This window comes from Oncorhynchus keta, chromosome 22 (assembly GCF_023373465.1).
Source record: "Oncorhynchus keta strain PuntledgeMale-10-30-2019 chromosome 22, Oket_V2, whole genome shotgun sequence".
NCBI lineage: Eukaryota > Metazoa > Chordata > Actinopteri > Salmoniformes > Salmonidae > Oncorhynchus > Oncorhynchus keta.
In genome coordinates this window covers 14,639,195-14,659,628 of record NC_068442.1, presented here as the reverse complement: position 1 = coordinate 14,659,628, position 20,434 = coordinate 14,639,195, and the positions used below count along the sequence as shown (strand labels likewise).

At 47.5% G+C, this 20,434-nt stretch overlaps 2 protein-coding genes across 2 annotated transcripts in view; one reads left to right on the top strand and one right to left on the bottom strand.

Moving 5' to 3' along the window:
• Nucleotides 1–20,434, top strand: part of LOC118401100 (pleckstrin homology domain-containing family G member 7-like) — a 47,633-nt gene that overhangs the window by 13,596 nt on the left and 13,603 nt on the right. The window contains exons 7-15 of the mRNA XM_035798333.2: nt 395–547; nt 876–971; nt 6,480–6,581; nt 7,456–7,569; nt 14,815–14,989; nt 16,793–16,908; nt 17,421–17,508; nt 17,617–17,696; nt 18,060–18,213. Coding sequence (XP_035654226.1) covers nt 395–547; nt 876–971; nt 6,480–6,581; nt 7,456–7,569; nt 14,815–14,989; nt 16,793–16,908; nt 17,421–17,508; nt 17,617–17,696; nt 18,060–18,213 — 1,078 coding nt within the window. The remainder of the gene's footprint in view (nt 1–394; nt 548–875; nt 972–6,479; nt 6,582–7,455; nt 7,570–14,814; nt 14,990–16,792; nt 16,909–17,420; nt 17,509–17,616; nt 17,697–18,059; nt 18,214–20,434) is intronic.
• The window catches only part of eea1 (early endosome antigen 1), a 59,851-nt gene continuing 57,527 nt past the window's right edge, over nt 18,111–20,434 (bottom strand). The window contains exon 30 of the mRNA XM_035798330.2: nt 18,111–18,231. Within this exon, the coding sequence (XP_035654223.1) occupies nt 18,202–18,231 (30 nt within the window). The 3' untranslated portion in view covers nt 18,111–18,201. The remainder of the gene's footprint in view (nt 18,232–20,434) is intronic.

Sequence of the window (20,434 nt, the reverse complement as noted above, 5' to 3'; positions counted from 1 at the left end):
TCCTCCTAGCTGTGTAATATTTAATTGTTACGTGTCTGCGTTTGTAACTTGGGAGCCAGTCATCATTGAGTCAGTGCTCCTAGGAATTACTACAGGAACAGGGAAGCCCCTGAAACATATAAATGACACATTGAACGGGAATAAGACTTTTGTTGGCCTACGCACATGACAAGCGTACATTTTTAAACTGTAGCTAGACAGCAGACGATAACAGCATTGAGGATAGTAAACAAGACAGGCTACAGGATGCTGTCGCCTTGTACTTTTGACCGCACTGGCACAGCCTTGTTAAAACCACAACGAATCAGTCCCCCCCCGTGCATTATGGTTTTAGTATTATTCAAATAACATCTATCCAACCATCCATCTGTCTTATCATTCCCTCCATCCCCAGGACTGTTCTCTAGAGGAGTTCCTGAGGGACTGCGATTCGTCTCAGCTGATGTCTGACTGTGACCCTCAAGATTACAAGAGACAGGAAGCTATCTGGGAACTCTTCACCAGCGAGTGTGTTTACTTCCTGGATCAGCTCATGGTGCTCAAAGAGGTGGCTTACTAGATATACGCCCCCCTCTACACACTTATGAACAGGAATGACAGCTCACCATTTGCAACCAAACACCTCGTGCTTTGTGTGGCATTTTGAACACAAATGTCATGTTGTGATGTTTCGAACAGGCCTTTCCTTTGAATTGACACTGTCCCTTTCTAAAACATACTTTGTTGGGGGAACTCTTTCATCAGCTTTGATGAAATTGAAAACAGCAAAAACAGATCCAACCCCTCCCTCTTGTTTGTGTTCCATTGTGTAATATATAATATATTTCATGTTTTTGTGTTTAATAAAAAATCTAAATAAATATTGTGTCCTTCAGGTGTTTCTGGCCACGCTGACCAACCTGCAGATGAGGGACTATCTGTCTGACGTGGACACTTGGAGGCTGTTTGCCAACCTCAACGAGCTGTGTCTGGTGAGACTGTAGAGATGCATACTGTATATTACATTAGATTGGATTAGTAGGGCTGTGAATGTCATGTAATTTTGGAAGATGCTAACTGGCCAGCCAAATGGCCGCGTCTCCTTAATAACCGTTCACATACTTCATCTTTTTCTCTCCTGACTGCATGTGCTGATATAGAAGTCAATGATGATGCAAAGCAGGAAGTGTAACCATCAATATGTGCAATGGTTTGTTGAAAAAAATAGATGCATTCCATTGCATGAGCCACATCAGCTAACATAATTTGAATGACCATTATACATTACCATGGACATTTTTGCATCACAATACCAGGCAGCCAATGAGTGTACCCATGTAATGAGTTGACCAATCAAATTGCCAGTTTCTATTCCTATGTGTGCTGCTGCTGCATTGTGGGGGGGCATTGCATAGGCAACCAAAGACTCATTTGCTACAGTACCTTGGTTGTTTCAGCAAGGAGCAACAAACTTTGATCATGTTGTTGAGTCCATTATCGCAGAAACTGTTCCATCTTGAGTCATCTGTCATCTGAGTCAATTGACGCCAACAGTGCATCAATCTAAGTAAAATACAAATATCCTCAACAAAATCTGTCAGTTTGGAATGTTTTTTTTGCTTTGGATGCGTCTCAATCCATAGCATCCGCTGATGTTGCACTTCCACATCTGCGGTGAAAGGTGGCAGAGCTAGAGCAGTGTTTGTCAGACCATAAGACATCCCGAAAATCGGTGTTCTCACAAAAACATCTGTAGCATCCGAATGATTTGACCTGCAAACTACTATATGACCACTCTATATAAAGAGGAGACTTTCATGATGGTGGTCTCCGTTTTGCCCCCCCCCCCACAAGTGTCACGGGACTTGTCTGAAGTGTGTATGTATGCATGTTAGAGGTCGACCAATTATGATTTTTCAATGCCGATACCGATTATTGGAGGACCCCAAAAAAAAGCCGATACCGATTATTGGAGGACCCCGAAAAAAAGCCGATACCGATTCATTTGACTACTTTTATATATATATATTTGTAATAATGACTATTACAACAATACTGAATGAATCTATTTAGTCTCAAATAAATGAAACATGTTCAAGTTGGCTTAAATATTGCTTTAAATAAAGTAAAAGTGCCATGTAAATAAAGTAAAAGTGCCATGTAAAAAAAGCTAACTTAAGTTCCTTACTCAAAACATGAGAACATATGAGTCTTCAATATTCCCAGGTTAGAAGTTTTAGGTTGTAGTTATTATGGCTAACGCAGGAAAGTGCTGTTTGAATGAATGCTTACGAGCCTGCTGCTACCTTCCATCGCTCAGACTGCGCTATCAAATCATAGACTTAATTATAATATAATAAACACACAGAAATACATGCCGTAGGTCATTAATATGGTCAAATCCGGAAACTATCATTTAGAAAACAAAATGTTAAGTGAAACACAGAACCGTTCCATATTTTATTGAACGGGTGGCATCCATAAGTCTAAATATTGCTGTTACATTGCACAACCTATGTTATGTCATAATTTAGTAAAATTCTGGGAAATTAATTATGGTCTTTGTTAGGAAGAAATGGTCTAAACACTGTCTAAAAACTTGCTGCATATTCCCTGACTCTGCTTGCACAGAACGCAAGAGAAGTGACACAATATCCATAGTTAATATTGCCTGCTAACATGAATGTATTTGAACTAAATATGCAAGTTTAAAAAATGTACATGTGTATTGATTTTAAGAAAGGCATTGATGTTTATGGTTAGGTACATTGGTGCAACGATTGTGCTTTTTTCGTGAATGCGCTTGTTAAATCATCACCCGTTTGGGAAGTAGACTTTATGATGATAATTAATGCGGTGCCTGTTAATTTATTTGCAACGCAGGACAAGCTAGTTAACCTAGTAATATCATCAACCATGTTTAGTTAACTAGTGATTATGTTAAGATTGATTGTTATTTATAAGATGCATTTAGTGCGAGCTAACAACTTACCTTGGCTCCTTGCTGTACTCGCGTAACAGGTAGTCAGCCTGCCACGCAGTCTCCTCGTGCAGTGCAATGTAATCGGCCATAATCTGCGTCCAAAAATGCTGATTACCGATTCTTATGAAAACTTGCCGATTTTAATCGGCCGACCTCTTATGTATGTATACAGTTAGACCTCCAAGTCTGGGTCATCCTTGGGAGCATTGAACGTACTTTGGTGTGAAAAGTGCAAATCAATCCCAGAACAACAACAAAGGACCTTGTGAGGATGCTGGAAGAAACGGGTACAAAATTATGTATATCCACAGTAAAACGAGTAATATATCGACATAACCTGGAAGGCCGCTCAGCAAGGAAGAAGCCACTGCTCTAAAACTGCCATAAAAAAGCCAGACTACGGTTTGCGACTGCACATGCAGACAAAGATCGTACTTTTTGGAGAAATGTCCTCTGCTCTGATGAAACAAAATAGAACTGTTTGGCCATAATGACCATCGTTATGTTTGGAGGAAAAAGGGGGAGGCTTGCAAGCCAAAGAACACCATCCCAACCGTGAAGCACGGGGGTAGCAGCATCATGTTGTGGGGGTGCTTTGCTGCAGGAGGGAATAGGGGGACATCACAAAATAGATGGCATCATGAGGGAGAGAAATGATGTGGATATTTTGAAGCAACATCTCAAGACATCAGTCAGGAAGTTAAAGCTTGGTCGCAAATGGGTCTTCCAAATGGACAATGACCCCAAGCATACTTCCGAAGTTGTGGCAAAATGGCTTAAGGACAACAAAGTAAAGGTATTGGAGTGGCTATCACAAAGCCCTGACCTCAATCCTATAGAATATATGTGGGCAGAAGTGAAAAAGCATGTGCGAGCAAGGAGGCCTACAAACCTGACTCAGTTACACCAGTTCTGTCAGGAGGAATGGGCCAAAATTCACCCATCTTATTGTGAGAAGCTTGTGGAAGGCTACCCAAAACATTTGACCCAAGTTAAACCATTTAAAGGCAATGCTACCAAATACTAATTGTTTGCAAAATTCCGACTTCAACTGTATGTATGTGTATACGTGCATATATGCATAAACTCAGCAAAAAAAAAAAATGTCCTCTCACTGTTTAATGTGTTTATTTTCAGCAAACTAAACAGGTGTAAATATTTGTAAGAAAATAACAAGATTCAACAACTGGGACACAAACTGAACAAATTCCACAGACGTGACCAACAGAAATGGAGTAATGTGTCCCTGAACAAAGGGGGGGGGTTCAAAATCAAAAGTAGCAGTCAGTATCTAGTGTGGCCACCAGCTGCATTAAGTACTGTGGTGCATCTCCTCATGGACTGCACCAGATTTGCCAGTTCTTGCTATGAGATGTTACCCCACTCTTCCACCAAGGCACCTGCAAGTTCCCAAACATTTCTGGGGAGAATGGCCCCAGCCCTCACCCTCCGATCCAACAAGTCCCAGACGTGCTCAATGGGATTGAGATCCGGGCTCTTCACTGGCTGTGACAGAACACTGACATTCCTGTCTTGCAGGAAATCACGCACAGAACGAGCAGTATGGCTGGTGGCATTGTCAGGATGATACTGCAAGAAGGGTACCACATGAGGTAGGATAATTTCTTCCCTGTAACACACAGCGTTGAGATTGCCTGCAATGACAACAAGCTCAGTCCGATGATGCTGTGACACACTGCCCCAGACCATGACGGACCCTCCACTTCCAAATCAATCCCGCTCCAGAGTACAGGCCTTGGTGTTCCACTCATTCCTTCGATGATAAACACGAATCCGACCATCACCCCTGGTGAGACAAAACCGCGACTTGTCAGTGAAGAGCACTTTTTGCCATTCCTGTCTCGTCCTGCGACGGTGGGTTTGTGCCCGTAGGCAATGTTGTTGCCGGTAATGTCTGGTGAGGACCTGCCTTACAACAAGCCTACAAACCCTCAGTCCAGCCTCTCTCAGCCTATTGCGGACAATCTGCGCACTGATGGAGGGATTGTGCGTTCCTGGTGTTACTCGGGCAGTTGTTGTTGCCATCCTGTACCTGTCTCGCAGGTGTGATGTTCGGATGTACCGATCCTGTGCAGGTGTTACACGTGATCTGCCACTGCGAGGACGAACAGCTGTCCGTCCTGTCTCCTTGTAGCGCTGTCTTAGGCATCTCACATTCCGGGACATTGCAATTTATTGCCCTGGCCTCATCTGCAGTCCTCCTGCCTCCTTGCAGCATGCCTAAGGCACGTTCACGCAGATGAGCAGGGACCTTGGGGCATCATTCTTCTGGTGTTTTTCAGTCTGTAGAAAGGCCTCTTTAGTGACCTAAGTTTTCATAACTGTGACCATAATTGCCTACCGTCTGTAAGCTGTTAGTGTCTTAACGTCCGTTCCACAGGTGCATGTACATTAATTGTTTATGGTTCATTGAACAAGCATGGGAAACTGTTTAAACCCTTTACAATGAAGATCTGTGAAGTTGTTGGGATTTTTACGAATTCCTTGAAAGACCGGGTCCTGAAAAGGGGACTTTTTTTTAATGAGTTTATATGTGTGTTTTTTCCTGCTCTTTCTTATATATCCTAGATATAGGACAGACACTTCAAACCCTTGTCTTATGATTTTTTTTTTTGACTGCTTTTTCTGAATGTGTTATTTTATTCTCATGACTGTCTTCATCCATAACCATCAGTTCTATAATAATTGTGCTAGCCCTGTCGATTAGATTAGAAGATCTTTATTATCCCAAGCTTGGAAAATGTGTTTGGCATGTTCATTTAATTTTTCGTCTCTATTATTGTGTACTATGATAGTATAGCATTCTATTAGGTGTCTTGTGAGACTGAGTCGTTATGGTAACACACTAGTCCCACTCCAACACCGCCCAGATCCGATTGGTACTGATCCTGTGTGGGTGTTGTCTTCCATGTAGGATGACAGGGCTGTCTTGAGGCAGTGAGGTAGACACTACTGTGAGTAAAGTAAGACTTGAAGTTGCATATTTTTTTATTAGCCGTATGTACGGGATACGCATGGTAAACTAGCTACCCACGTCCCAGATGGATGACTGACCATGGCAGTGAAGGGGGCGAAGGCGAATGCACTTTGTTTTGGCACTGGGCCTTGGATGGGAGATGGTTTACCACATGCTATCCACATATCAAAATGAAATTCCAAAGTTAAGTCACTAAATATTCCCCATCACGACGTCAAATCTTCATCGACGTCATCTTACTCTAGGCTACATGTTGAAGGGTTGAATTCTCATACTATGACCTCTGGTCTCTTAGTGTTTACTGAAAAAAAAATCTATAGAAATTTGAGAGTGCTGCTTTGCTTTACATTTTTTCAACAAGATAGTCAGTCACCTGCAGTATACAATTACAAGACATTGTAGGATGGAATTATCTCCATTATACGAATAGTCTGTGGCATGACATCTTCATGTAGACTTTGTCTATCTATGATATTACATTTTCTTTTGGACTCTGTAATGTGATGTGTTGTTCCCCAGGTGAGCTTTGGCTTCCTCACCAGCCTGCTGCATGTCATCAAGGAGTCCTGGAAGATCCCGGTAGCAGGGGCCGGGCCCACCCTGCTGGAACTCCTCCACAAGGTATGGATACACACACACACACACATTCAAAAACACTTGAATGCACAAGCACACACACGTGTTTACACGCACACACAGAATATTCTGTTCTACTGGACCATTTACTTTATATTCTTATCTTTTATTATTTTGTGTTTAGTTTTCGATAAGGAACCTTGCAAGTAAGCATTTTGTTGGACGGTGTATACCATGTGTATACTGTACAAACAACTAATTAAACTTGAAACACACTCCATTATAAACCGGAGGACACGTATAAAATCATTAGTGTCTGTATAATTAGTCATATTTATTATTTGTATTTATAATGTCTATTTATTTCTTTAAGTGACCTACTCATATGGTACACTAGATCTCTTCATCACCCTCCATGAAATTATCTTATGAATACGAAGCACCGTTTTTCATGTGGCCCAGCAGCTTTTTTGTCTTTTCCAAATGATATACTGTCTCTATGGGAATTGTTGCATTATTTGTGTTGTATTAGACATTCTACTGCACTGTTTGAGCTCGTAACATAAGCATTTCGCTGCACCTGCTTGTAATAGTGGTTACCAACTAGAGGTACATTTTTGACGTTTGAGTCATTTAGCAGACACTCTTATCCAGAGCGATTTACTTGGCCTATTCATAGCGGGTACTCATGAGACCATATGTCTACTGGTAAAATGCACACGAGGGGGTACTTAAGGGGTACTCATGGCAGAGCAGAATTCAGTTGGGGATACAGTCACCAAAAATATAGAAACCACTGTGGTATAACGCCGGCAAATCTGTGTACACGGCCAATAAACTTTTTAATGGGATCTTTCTGTTTCTCTATGCGCTTACTGCTTAGCTAACCATTTACATATATCTATCTATCTGTTGGCAGGCGATCCAGGAGAGCATATGCCACTGTCTGCAGAAGTACTGCCTCAACTATTCCACTGCACTCTTTTATCTGGACAGCCTGAAGCACAGAGGGGACTTTGGCTCCTACGTGAAGGTACACTGCAGGCCGCAGCCGCCAAGCGCTGCTTATTTGGAACTATAAATCAGGGTTGGTTGGGGCAAGGTTGCGCTGTTCCCTGTCCCTAACAACCACACACAATTATGCAGTAAGGTAGGATAGAACTAGGTCAAGTGTAAACGAACACCGAGTCACTGGGGCTTGCTGACAATTGGAATGTGATAATTAGTCTCCTGCGATTGAGACTCTTTTGCAAGCCTGCTGTTTCTTTGCTCTCAGCTGAGATAATTTGTCTTTCTCACAACTTCACTTTCACTCCTACCCTACCCCGGCCCTCAATTCTCCCTAATACTTGCTTTCTTTCACCTTTTACTTCCTGACCTGTCTCTTCTCTTCTCTCTTATTTTCTCCCACGCTCTTACGCAATCGCTTTCTCTCTCAATATCTGATTTTGTCACACACTTACTTATCAACCTACTTATAGTACTTAATTTGGCTTTAACTCTCTTTCTCTCCCCCTACACTCTCTCCCCTCTTGCTCCCTCTCTTTCTCTCCCCATACTCTTTCTCCCTCTTTCTCCCTCTTTTTCTCTCTTTTGCTCTCCCTCTCTCGCTCTCCCTCTCTCGCTCTCCCTCTCTCGCTCTCCCTCTCCCTCTCTCGCTCTCCCTCTCTCGCTCTCCCTCTCTTGCTCTCCCTCTCTTGCTCTCCCTCTCTTGCTCTCCCTCTCTTGCTCTCCCTCTCTTGCTCTCCCTCTCTCGCTCTCCCGCTCTCGCTCTCCCTCTCTCGCTCTCTCTCGCTCTCTCTCTCTCTCGCTCTCTCTCTCTCGCTCTCTCTCTCGCTCTCCCTCGCTCTCCTCGCTCTCCCTCGCTCTCCCTCGCTCTCTCGCTCTCTCCCTCGCTCTCTCGCTCTCTCGCTCTCCCTCGCTCTCTCTCGCTCTCTCTCGCTCTCTCTCGCTCTCTCTCGCTCTCCCTCGCTCTCCCTCGCTCTCCCTCGCTCTCCCTCGCTCTCTCTCGCTCTCCCTCGTGCTCCCTCGCTCTCCCTCGCTCTCTGGCTCTCCCTCGCTCTCTGGCTCTCCCTCGCTCTCTGGCTCTCCCTCGCTCTCTGGCTCTCCCTCGCTCTCTGGCTCTCCCTCGCTCTCCCTCGCTCTCTCGCTCTCTCGCTCTCTCTCGCTCTCTCTCGCTCTCTCTCGCTCTCTCTCGCTCTCTCTCGCTCTCCCTCGCTCTCCCTCGCTCTCTCGCTCTCTCTCGCTCTCTCTCGCTCTCCTCGCTCTCCCTCGCTCTCCCTCGCTCTCCCTCGCTCTCCCTCGCTCTCCCTCGCTCTCCCTCGCTCTCCCTCGCTCTCTGGCTCTCCCTCGCTCTCTGGCTCTCCCTCGCTCTCTGGCTCTCCCTCGCTCTCTGGCTCTCCCTCGCTCTCCCTCGCTCTCTCGCTCTCTCGCTCTCTCTCGCTCTCTCTCGCTCTCTCTCGCTCTCTCTCGCTCTCTCTCGCTCTCTCTCGCTCTCCCTCGCTCTCTCGCTCTCCCTCGCTCTCTCTCGCTCTCCCTCGCTCTCTCGCTCTCCCTCGCTCTCTCGCTCTCCCTCGCTCTCCCTCGCTCTCCCGCTCTCGCTCTCCCTCTCTCGCTCTCTCTCGCTCTCCCTCTCTCGCTCTCGCTCTCCCTCGCTCTCCCTCGCTCTCCCTCGCTCTCTCTCGCTCTCCCTCGCTCCTCGCTCTCTCTCGCTCTCTCGCTCTCTCGCTCTCCCTCGCTCTCTCGCTCTCTCGCTCTCTCTCGCTCTCTCTCGCTCTCTCTCGCTCTCTCTCGCTCTCTCTCGCTCTCCCTCGCTCTCTCGCTCTCCTCGCTCTCTCTCGCTCTCCTCGCTCTCTCGCTCTCCCTCGCTCTCCCTCGCTCTCCCTCGCTCTCCCTCGCTCTCTCGCTCTCCCTCGCTCCCCCTCGCTCTCCCTCGCTCTCCCTCGCTCTCCTCGCTCTCCTCGCTCTCTCGCTCTCCTCGCTCTCTCGCTCTCCTCGCTCTCCCTCGCTCTCCCTCGCTCTCTCTCTCGCTCTCCCTCGCTCTCTCTCTCGCCTCCCTCGCTCTCTCTCTCGCCCTCCCTCGCTCTCTCTCTCGCCCTCCCTCGCTCTCTCGCTCTCCCTCGCTCTCTCGCTCTCCCTCGCTCTCTCGCTCTCCCTCGCTCTCTCGCTCTCCCTCGCTCTCTCGCTCTCCCTCGCTCTCGCTCTCTCTCGCTCTCTCTCTCGCTCTCCCTCGCTCTCTCTCTCGCCCTCCCTCGCTCTCGACCCTCCTCGCTCTCTCGCCCTCCCTCGCTCTCTCGCCCTCCCTCGCTCTCTCGCCCTCTCTCGCCCTCTCTCGCCCTCCCTCGCTCTCCCTCGCTCTCCCTCGCTCTCCCTCGCTCTCCCTCGCTCTCTCGCTCTCTCTCGCTCTCTCGCTCTCTCTCGCTCTCTCTCGCTCTCTCTCGCTCTCTCTCGCTCTCTCTCGCTCTCTCTCGCTCTCTCGCTCTCCCTCGCTCTCTCTCGCTCTCTCTCGCTCTCCCTCGCTCTCCCTCGTGCTCCCTCGCTCTCTGGCTCTCCCTCGCTCTCTGGCTCTCCCTCGCTCTCTGGCTCTCCCTCGCTCTCTCGCTCTCCCTCGCTCTCTCGCTCTCCCTCGCTCTCTCCCTCGCTCTCTCCTCGCTCTCTCCCTCGCTCTCCCTCGCTCTCCTCGCTCTCCCTCGCTCTCCCTCGCTCTCCCTCGCTCTCCCTCGCTCTCCCTCTCTCTCTCGCTCTCCTCGTTCTCCCTCGCTCTCCTCGCTCTCCCTCGCTCCCTCGCTCTCCCTCGCTCTCCCTCGCTCTCTCGCTCTCTCGCTCTCTCGCTCTCCCTCTCTCCCTCGCTCTCCCTCGCTCTCCCTCGCTCTCCCTCGCTCTCCCTCGCTCTCTCTCGCTCTCTCCTCGCTCTCTCCCTCGCTCTCTCTCTCGCTCTCTCTCTCGCTCTCTCTCTCGCCCTCCCTCGCTCTCTCGCTCTCCCTCGCTCTCACTCTCTCTCTCGCTCTCTCCCTCTCGCTCTCTCTCTCGCCCTCCCTCGCTCTCGACCCTCTCTCGCTCTCTCTCGCCCTCCCTCGCTCTCTGACCCTCCCTCGCTCTCTCGCCCTCCCTCGCTCTCTCGGCCCTCCCTCGCTCTCTCGGCCCTCCCTCGCTCTCTCGGCCCTCCCTCGCTCTCTCGACCCTCCCTCGCTCTCTCGCTCTCTCTCGCTCTCTCTCGCTCTCTCTCGCTCTCTCTCGCTCTCTCTCGCTCTCTCTCGCTCTCTCTCGCTCTCTCTCTGGCTCTCTCTCTGTCTCTCTCTCTGTCGCTCTCTCTCGCTCTCTCTCGCTCTCTCTCGCGCTCTCTCTCTCTCGCTCTCTCGCTCTCTCGCTCTCTCGCTCTCTCGCTCTCTCGCTCTCCCTCGCTCTCTCTCGCTCTCTCTCGCTCTCTCTCGCTCTCCCTCGCTCTCTCTCGCTCTCCCTCGCTCTCCCTCGCTCTCTCTCGCTCTCCCTCGCTCTCCCTCGCTCTCTCTCGCTCTCTCTCGCCCTCTCGCTCTCTCTCTCTCCCTCTCTCTCTCGCCCTCCCTCTCTCTCTCTCTCGCCCTCCCTCTCGCCCTCCCTCTCTCTCTCGCCCTCTCTCGCCCTCCCTCTCTCGCCCTCTCTCGCCCTCCCTCGCCCTCCCTCTCTCGCCCTCCCTCGCCCTCCCTCTCTCGCCCTCCCTCGCCCTCCCTCTCTCGCCCTCCCTCGCCCTCCCTCTCTCGCCCTCCCTCGCCCTCCCTCTCTCGCCCTCTCTCTCCTCCTCTCTCTCTCTCGCCCTCCCTCTCTCTCGCCCTCCCTCTCTCGCCCTCCCTCTCTCTCCCTCTCTCTCCCTCTCTCCTCTCCCTCCCTCTCTCTCGCCCTCCCTCTCTCTCGCCCTCCCTCTCTCTCGCCCTCCCTCTCTCTCTCTCTCTCCCTCGCTCGCCCTCCCTCTCTCTCTCTCTCGCCCTCTCTCGCCCTCTCTCTCTCTCGCCCTCCCTCTCTCTCTCTCTCTCGCCCTCCCTCTCTCTCTCTCTCGCCCTCCCTCTCTCTCTCTCTCGCCCCCCTCTCTCTCTCTCTCGCCCTCCCTCTCTCTCTCTCTCTCGCCCTCCCTCTCTCTCTCTCTCGCCCTCCCTCTCTCTCTCTCTCGCCCTCCCTCTCTCTCTCTCCTCGCCCTCCCTCTCTCTCTCTCTCTCGCCCTCCCTCTCTCTCTCTCTCGCCCTCCCTCTCTCTCTCTCTCTCGCCCTCCCTCTCTCTCTCTCGCCCTCCCTCTCTCTCTCTCTCCCTCTCTCTCTCTCGCCCTCTCTCTCTCTCTCTCTCTCTCTCGCCCTCTCTCTCTCTCTCTCGCCCTCCCTCTCCCTCTCTCGCCCTCCCTCTCCCTCTCTCGCCCTCCCTCTCTCTCTCTCGCCCTCCTCTCTCTCTCTCTCGCCCTCCCTCTCTCTCTCTCGCCCTCCCTCTCTCTCTCTCTCTCGCCCTCCCTCTCTCTCTCTCTCTCTCGCCCTCCCTCTCTCTCTCTCTCTCGCCCTCCCTCTCTCTCTCTCTCTCTCTCGCCCTCCCTCTCTCTCTCTCGCCCTCCCTCTCTCTCTCTCTCGCCCTCCCTCTCTCTCTCTCGCTCTCCCTCTCTCTCTCTCGCCCTCCCTCTCTCTCTCTCTCGCCCTCCCTCTCTCTCTCTCGCCCTCCCTCTCTCTCTCTCGCCCTCCCTCTCTCTCTCTCTCGCCCTCCCTCCCTCTCTCTCGCCCTCCCTCTCTCTCGCCCTCCCTCGCCCTCCCTCTCCCTCGCTCTCCCTCGCCCCCTCGCTCTCCCTCGCCCCCTCGCTCTCCCTCGCCCCCTCGCGCTCTCCCTCGCCCCCTCGCGCTCTCCCTCGCTCTCCCTCGCTCTCGCTCTCCCTCGCTCTCTCGCCCTCCCTCGCTCTCTCGCCCTCCCTCTCTCTCTCGCCCTCCCTCTCTCTCTCGCCCTCCCTCTCTCTCTCGCCCTCCCCCTCTCTCTCGCCCTCCCCTCTCTCTCGCCCTCCCTCTCTCTCTCGCCCTCTCTCTCTCTCGCCCTCCCTCTCTCTCTCGCCCTCTCTCTCTCTCGCCCTCTCTCTCTCTCGCCCTCTCTCTCTCTCGCCCTCCCTCTCTCTCTCGCCCTCTCTCTCTCTCTCGCCCTCTCTCTCTCTCTCGCCCTCCCTCTCTCTCCCTCCCACCCTCCCTCTCTCTCCCTCCCACCATGCTCCCTCTCCTCGCTCTCTCGCTCTCCCTCGCTCTCTCGCCCTTCCTCTCTCTCTCGCCCTTCCTCTCTCTCTCGCCCTCCCTCTCTCTCTCGCCCTCCCTCTCTCTCTCGCCCTCCCTCTCTCTCTCGCCCTCCCTCTCTCTCTCGCCCTCCCTCTCTCTCTCGCCCTCCCTCTCTCTCTCGCCCTCCCTCTCTCTCTCGCCCTCCCTCTCTCTCTCGCTCTCGCCCTCTCTCTCTCGCCCTCCCTCTCTCTCTCTCCCTCCCACCATGCTCCCTCTCCTCTCTCCTCTCTCTCTCCTCTCTCTTTCTCCACCATGCTCTCTCTTCTCCCACTGTGCTTTCTCTTTTTTCTTTTTTAAGGGGCTTTATTGGCATGGGAAACATGTTTACATTGCCAAAGCAAGTGAAATAGATAATAAACAAAGTGAAATAAACAATAAAAAATGAACAGTAAACAAAGGTTCCAAACTGTAAAATGTCATTGTCTATATTCAGTGTTGTAATGACAAAAGGGAAAATTAATAAACATAAATATTGGTTGTATTTACAATGGTGTTTGTTCTACACTGGTTGACCTTGTGGCCACAGGACACACATCTTGCTGCTGTGATTGCACACTGTGGTATTTCACCCAATAGATCTGGGAGTTTATCAATTAGATGTATTTTATTTTTTTGGTGGATCTGTGTAATCTGAGGGAAATGTGTGTCTCTAGGCCATACATTTGTTAGGAGGTTAGGAAGTGCAGCTCAGTTTCCACATTTTGTGGGCAGTGTGGACATAGCCTGTCTTCTCTTGAGAGCCAGGTCTGCCTTTGGTGGCCTTTTTCAATAGCAAGGCTATGCTCACTGAGTCTGTACAAAGTCAATGTAAGGTTTGGGAATAATTTCCTTTTAGGTGGTTGTAGAATTTAATGACTCTCTTCTGGATTTTGATCATTAACGGGTATCAGCCTAACTCTGCTCTGCATGCATTATTTGGTGTTTTACATTGTACACAATATATTTTTGCTGAATTCTGTATGCAGTCTCTCAATTTGGTGTTTGTCCTATTTTGTGAATTATTGGTTGGTGAGCGGACTCCAGAGCTCACAACCATAAAGGGCAATGGGTTCTATAACTGATTCAAGTACTTTTTGCCAGATCCTAATTGGCACATCACATTTTTGATGGCATAGAAGCCCCTTCTTGCCTTGTCTCTCAGATCGTTCACAGCTTTGTGGTAGTTACCTGTGGCGCTGATGTTTAGGCCGAGGTATGTATAGTTTTTTTGTGTGCTCTAGTGCGATGGTGTCTCGATGGAATTTGTATTTGTGGTCCTGGAAAACTGGACCTTTTTTGGAACACCATTATTTTTGTCTTACTGAGATTTACTGTCAGGGCCCAAGTCTGACAGAATTTGTGCAGAAGATCTAGGTGCTGTTGTAGGCCCTCCTTGGTTGGGGACAGAAGCATCAGATCATCAGCAAATGGTAGACATTTGGCTTCAGGTTCTAGTAGGGTGAGGCCGGGTGCTGCAGACTGTTCTAGTGCCCTCGCCAATTTGTTGATATATGTTGAAGATTGTGGGGCTTAAGCTGCATCCCTGTCTCACCCCCTTGCCCTGTGGAAAGCAATGTTTTTTTGCCAATTTAAACTTCACACTTGATTTTAGACAGTCGTATATTTTCCACACCACCACTTTCCATAAATTTTTTTTAGCAGGCCCTCATGCCAAATTGAGTTGCGCTGTTTTGAACTCAACAAAGAATGAGAGAACTTTGCCTTTTTTTTGGCTTCTTTGCTTGTCAATTAGGGTGTGCAGGGTGAATACGTGGTCTGTCATACGGTAATTTGGTAAAAAGTCAATTTTACATTTGCTCAGTGCATTGTTTTCAAGTCTGCTGTTAATGATGATTATGCAGAATACTTTCCCAAGGTTGCTGTTGACTCATATCTCCCGGTAGTTATTGGGGTCAAATTTGTCTCTACTTTTGTGGATTGGGGTGATTCGTCCTTGGTTACAAATTTTGGGGAAGATGCCAGAGCTGAGGATGTTGTTAAAGATGATCTCTCTCTCTCTCTCTCCCCTTCCTTCCTAGTGGTGTGAGAGGAACCAGGAGTGTCGGAGGCTGCAGTTGCGTGACCTGTTGGTGGCGCCGTTGCACCGTCTGACCCGCTACCCCCTGCTGCTGAGGAACGTGGGGAAGAGAAGCCGGACGGAGGAGGAGGAGAGCACCCTGCAGAGTGTGGTGGAGCAGGTGGACACCTCCATATGTGAGCATCCCCCTCCTTCACCCTTGCCACTGAAACACTGTATTGTAAAACCCCATCACTACACAGGCTGCTGTTTCATATATAACCCTGTTTGGTTTTCCTGTCTTTTTCAATCAAACACCCACACAGCCCCTGTGCACTGCCCGCTCCACAGCTGTACATTTTCAATTAAAAACAGCGAGAGTCTTATTTCCCCGTAACTTCCAATGAGAATAACAAAATCGCTTTGCCAGACCATTGGCTACATTGTGTACAACATGGTCAGTCTCTCAGGCTGATCTGATGTTTCTACAAAACAGTGCAACCTTACCACACTACTTTATTGTACATTCTTACTGCAACACTTAACTACGTTAACCCTCACCACCACACTGACTCTGTAAAGTCAATGGCTCACCACACACGTTATTAGTGTAAATTAAGCTGATTTGGGGTTCTGTGAAGCCATTATTGGATTACCTGGGTTATTTGCATAATCTATTTTTATCAGCTGAGGTGACTCATCTAAACCTAATTTAACAGTAGTCAGTCATCACTAGAGGCTCCTCTCGCTCTAACCACAACAATGTTTTTGCCGTATAAGGAAACTTGAACATACACAAGCAGAGTCAGTCAGTCAGCCAGCCTCTCCTGTGTCTCACGATGGAGGAAACCTTTAGAAATAGGATGACCGGTGGCCATTTTGAATTTTATCACCCCCCCCCCCCTTGACTTGAATTGGGTTGCCATTCTAGGAGTTCTATTTCTACATAGGAAACAGCAGCTCTGCCATTCAGGTTCAGGCCATCAGCTCTAGGGTGTTTTCTGACAGAGCTATGTGGGCTTTTGACAGCCACTTATACCTCCTGGCTTAACTCACATCTTCACACCTGTAGCAAAATATACACTGGAGAAGTTTATTTACACACAGCCTCCTGTACGGGATAGTCTCTACAAATACATGTCTCTTAGAAATGGTAACCAAATAGCCAGTTTGTTTGTTGGGCAGCAGCCAAAATCTGTGACAGTTGACGTCTTCTCTGCGTGCCTGTACTTGCAGACGTATTTTGGTGGTTCTCTCTATAACTAGATGGACAGGACCGGCTGTAGAGAAATATGTACCAGTATTGTACCTTGAATGTAATTGTTCTTGTATATCGAACCCGTTTTTCTATTCCAAACTAGTTTGTGTTTTTACTGTGTGCTTCAAAGTTCTTTCCCATAGCCAGGGTGTGGCTATACAGACAATAACAGAGGTATACAGTGAGTTGATGTGGCCTGGGAATAGCACTGTCACAATGGCAGGCTGGACTGAATCGGTCAATGTTCAATGGGTGTGGTGGGTGTCTACGGTAAGAGGTGGGTGCAGTCTAATCTATGACTAGAGCATCATAGATCACACCCATGTTGAGACACAGTCAGCTGTCGTCATTATTTAATGATATCCGTATCAACATCAGAGATACTATTTGAAATGTATTTGTGTTTCATTGCCAATGCCAGATGAATTGATAGTTTGATAAATTGTGCACATAGCTGAATATTTTACAAAGTAGTACTATATTATATTAATTTAATCTGATGACAACAGTGACACCCTTGTTAAGATTGTTCTGTGTGGTCCAAAGCCAGGAATAAGCCTGCCAGAATCGGTGTTCCTAATTAGTGTGCACTGCTCACTATCAAACAGAGAGGTGGAGTGGAATGCAGTTTAGTGTCCTCGTTGGTTTGTTTGTGTCACACACACCCCTCCCCCTGTGGGTGTGTTGTGGGTGGGTGTGCGTTGTTTTATGTTATGTGTTTTGTGTTTGTGTGTTTTTGTAGGTGATCTGGAGGGCAAAGTCAAATGGCTGGACAACTACCAGAAGGTGAAACTACTGAGAGATGCCCTGGTGTGGCTGCCAGTGTGGGAGAGAGACAAGCGGGCCTTCATCCCTGAGGTAAGGTTGCATTCACTATAATGAGAGAGTTGAGCTTTGAATATCAATCTGGGTTTGCACAAATACATAATAGAATAAAATGGACTTAATTGACGTAATCCTGTTAGTTCCTGGAGGAACATGGGCCTCTGTACTTAAGCTTTCCAATGACCCTGGTCTTGGGCCAAGACAAATGGATCTTCTTGGGTTCGGATTTGAGTAGAACAGATCATATGGTTAACGTTTTGATACACGAGTCAGATACAGTACAACAACAACTTAGCTGTATCTTGAATGATGTCAATGCATTGATGTAAAGAGAGGGCTGTCTGAAGCGTCTTAGTTTTTTCAGATAAAGATCAAGTGATATCTGATCATCGTGATCCGCAAAGCTAGATATGCATCCAAGAGACATAACGGCGGGATATGATCAAAATAAAATATACTGCCACCACATATGAAGTCGTAAGAATGCAAACAAATCACCCGTCTTCCCACAACCTAACCTCAGCCCTTCATTTGGCTTTGAACAGAATCTGAAGCATCTCCTGAAAGCGGTCACCCTCGAAAACCTCATCGCTCATCGGTGCCTGCTGCATGAGGGCAAACTAGTGCTCACAGGTCGGTGACATACAGAGTAATCAGTCATGCTTAGTTAAAATACTGTTTAAGTACTGTAGTTTTACATCAGCCATGTCCTGACATCATCTCTACATATGTTACCACCAGAGAATGCTAAGCTGCACGATGTGTACCTGTTTCTCTTTGACGACTTCCTCCTCATCACCAAGATCAAGAGGAACAAGAAAGTAGGACCCATACCTCTACGATTTTCTCACATAGATACTTACCTACATATGTATTATAACTTAACTACTTTCGGGACGGCAGGGTAGCCTAGTGGTTAGAGCGTTGGACTAGTAACCGGAAGGTTGCAAGTTCAAACCCCTGAGCTGACAAGGTACAAATCTGTCGTTCTGCCCCTGAACAGGCAGTTAACCTACTGTTCCTAGGCCGTCATTGAAAATAAGAATTTGTTCTTAACTGACTTGCCTAGTTAAATAAAGGTAAAACAAATAAAAATACTTTCGTATAGTACTTAATCCTCTTTGATCACTGAAATTCGATTTTCTCTCTCTCCCGTGCGCTCTCCCACTCCTACCCCCCTCTAGAAGTCCACAGGTCCTGAACAGAATCCTTTGCGCCTCCCTCAGAACCAGGAGTTGGACCAGTTGCTGAAGGAGGGCTGTACCTTCACCGTCCTGGACCAGCCCATCTCGCTGGACCGCCTCCAGCTCAGGAGCGTAGACCAACTCAATGCAGCAGGTGGGGACGGATCATCACCTGCATGATACAGGAATTGAAAAAGTCCAGCATTCAATGATGTAGTTGCCACAGTTTAACCTCTCTAGGGTATGTGGGCGTCCCACCTGGCCAACATCCAGTAAGATTGCAGAGCGCCAAATTCAAATACAGAAATACTCATTATAAAAATTCAGAAAAAATACAACTATTTTACATAGGTTTAAAGATTAACTTCTTGTGAATCCAACCACTGTGTCAGATTTCAAAAATGCTTTACAGCGAAAGCATACCTTACAATTATTTGAGAACATAGCCCAGCAGACAAACCATTACAACAGTAACCAGCCAAGTAGAAGAGTTACTAGAGGTCGACCGATTATGATTTTTCAACGCCGATACCGATTAATCTGACTATTTTATATGTATGTATGTAATAATGACAATTACAACAATACTGAATGAACAATGAACACTTTTATTTTAACTTTATACATCAATAAAATCAATTTAGTCTCAAATAAATAATGAAACATGTTCAATTTGGTTTAAATAATGCAAAAACAAAGTGTTGGAGGAGTAAGTAGAATTGCAATATGTGCCATGTATAAAAGCTAAGGGTTAAGTTCCTTGCTGAGAACATATGAAAGCTGGTGGTTCCTTTTAACATGAGTCTTCAATATTCCCAGGTAAGAGGTTTTAGGTTGTAGTTATTATAGGACTATTAATCTATACCATTTGTATTTCATATAGCTTTGACTATTGAATGTTCTAATAGGTACTTTAGGATTGTCAGCCTGATCTCGAGAGTTGATAGGCTTGAAGCATTGCAAAGAGCTGCTGGCAAACGCAGGAAAGTGCTGTTTTGAATGAATGCTTATGAGCCTGCTGCTGCCTACCACCGCTCAGTCAGACTGCGCTATCAAGTCATAGACCTAATTATAATAACACACAGAAATACGAGCCTTAGGTCATTAACCTCTTAAGCGCACCTGACACGCAGGCGTCCCATCTAGCCATCTGGAAATGCAAATGCGCTACGCTAAATGCTAATAGCACTCGTTAAAACTCAAACGTTCATTAAAACACACATGCAGGGTACTGAATTAAAGCTACACTCGTTGTGAATCCAGCCAACAAGTCAGATTTTAAAAATGCTTTTCGGCGAAAGCATGAGAAGCTATTATCTGATAGCATGCAACACCCCGAAATACCTGAAGGGGACGTAAACAAAATAATTAGCATAGCCGGCGCTACACAAAACGCAGAAATAAAATATAAAACATTCATTACCTTCGACGAGCTTCTTTGTTGGCACTCCTAGATGTCCCATAAACATCACTATTGGGTCTTTTTTTTTTCGATTAATTCGGTCCATATATACCCTAAATATCGATCTATGAAAAGTGTGTGTGATCCAGAAAAAACAGCGTTTTAAAACGCAACGTCGTTTTTTAAAATTAAAAAAGTTGACGATAAACTTTCACAAAACACTTCGAAATACTTTTGTAATCCAACTTTAGGTATTAGTAAACGTTAATAATCTATCAAATTGATCACGGGGCGATGTGTATTTAATAGCTCCACGTCTTCAAATCATGTTCTGAAATTTCTCCTCCAAAACATCCTGTCGAAGACCGGAAGGAATGGGCTCTCTCTTACTCGTTTGACCAAGAAACAAAGCCCAGGCAATTGACAAGACTGGCGACATCGTGTGGAAGCTGTAGGACTTGCAATCTCATCCCCATATAATTTGCTTCCCCATAGACAATACATGCAATTGGCGCATGGATATTTTTCCCAGTTTTCGGTGATCAGTTTTTCTTGCGCTTTTCGATGAAACACACACTCTGTTATAGTCACAGCCGTGATTTAACCAGTTTTAGAAACGTCAGTGTTTTCTATCCACACATACTAATCATATGCATATACTATATTCCTGGCATGAGTAGCAGGACGCTGAAATGTTGTGCGATTTTTAACAGAATGTTCGAAAAAGTAAGGGGTAGGCTTAACAGGTAATGTGGTAATTCGGAAACTATAATTTAGAAAACAAAACGTTTATTCTTTCAGTGAAATACGGAATTATTACGTATTTTATCTAAGGGGTAGCATCCATAAGTCTAAATATTGCTGTTACATTGCACCCTTCAAAGTTATGTTATAATTATGTCAAATTCTGGCAAATTAGTTCGCAACGAGCCAGGCGGCCCAAACTGTTGCATATACTTTGACTATGCGTGCA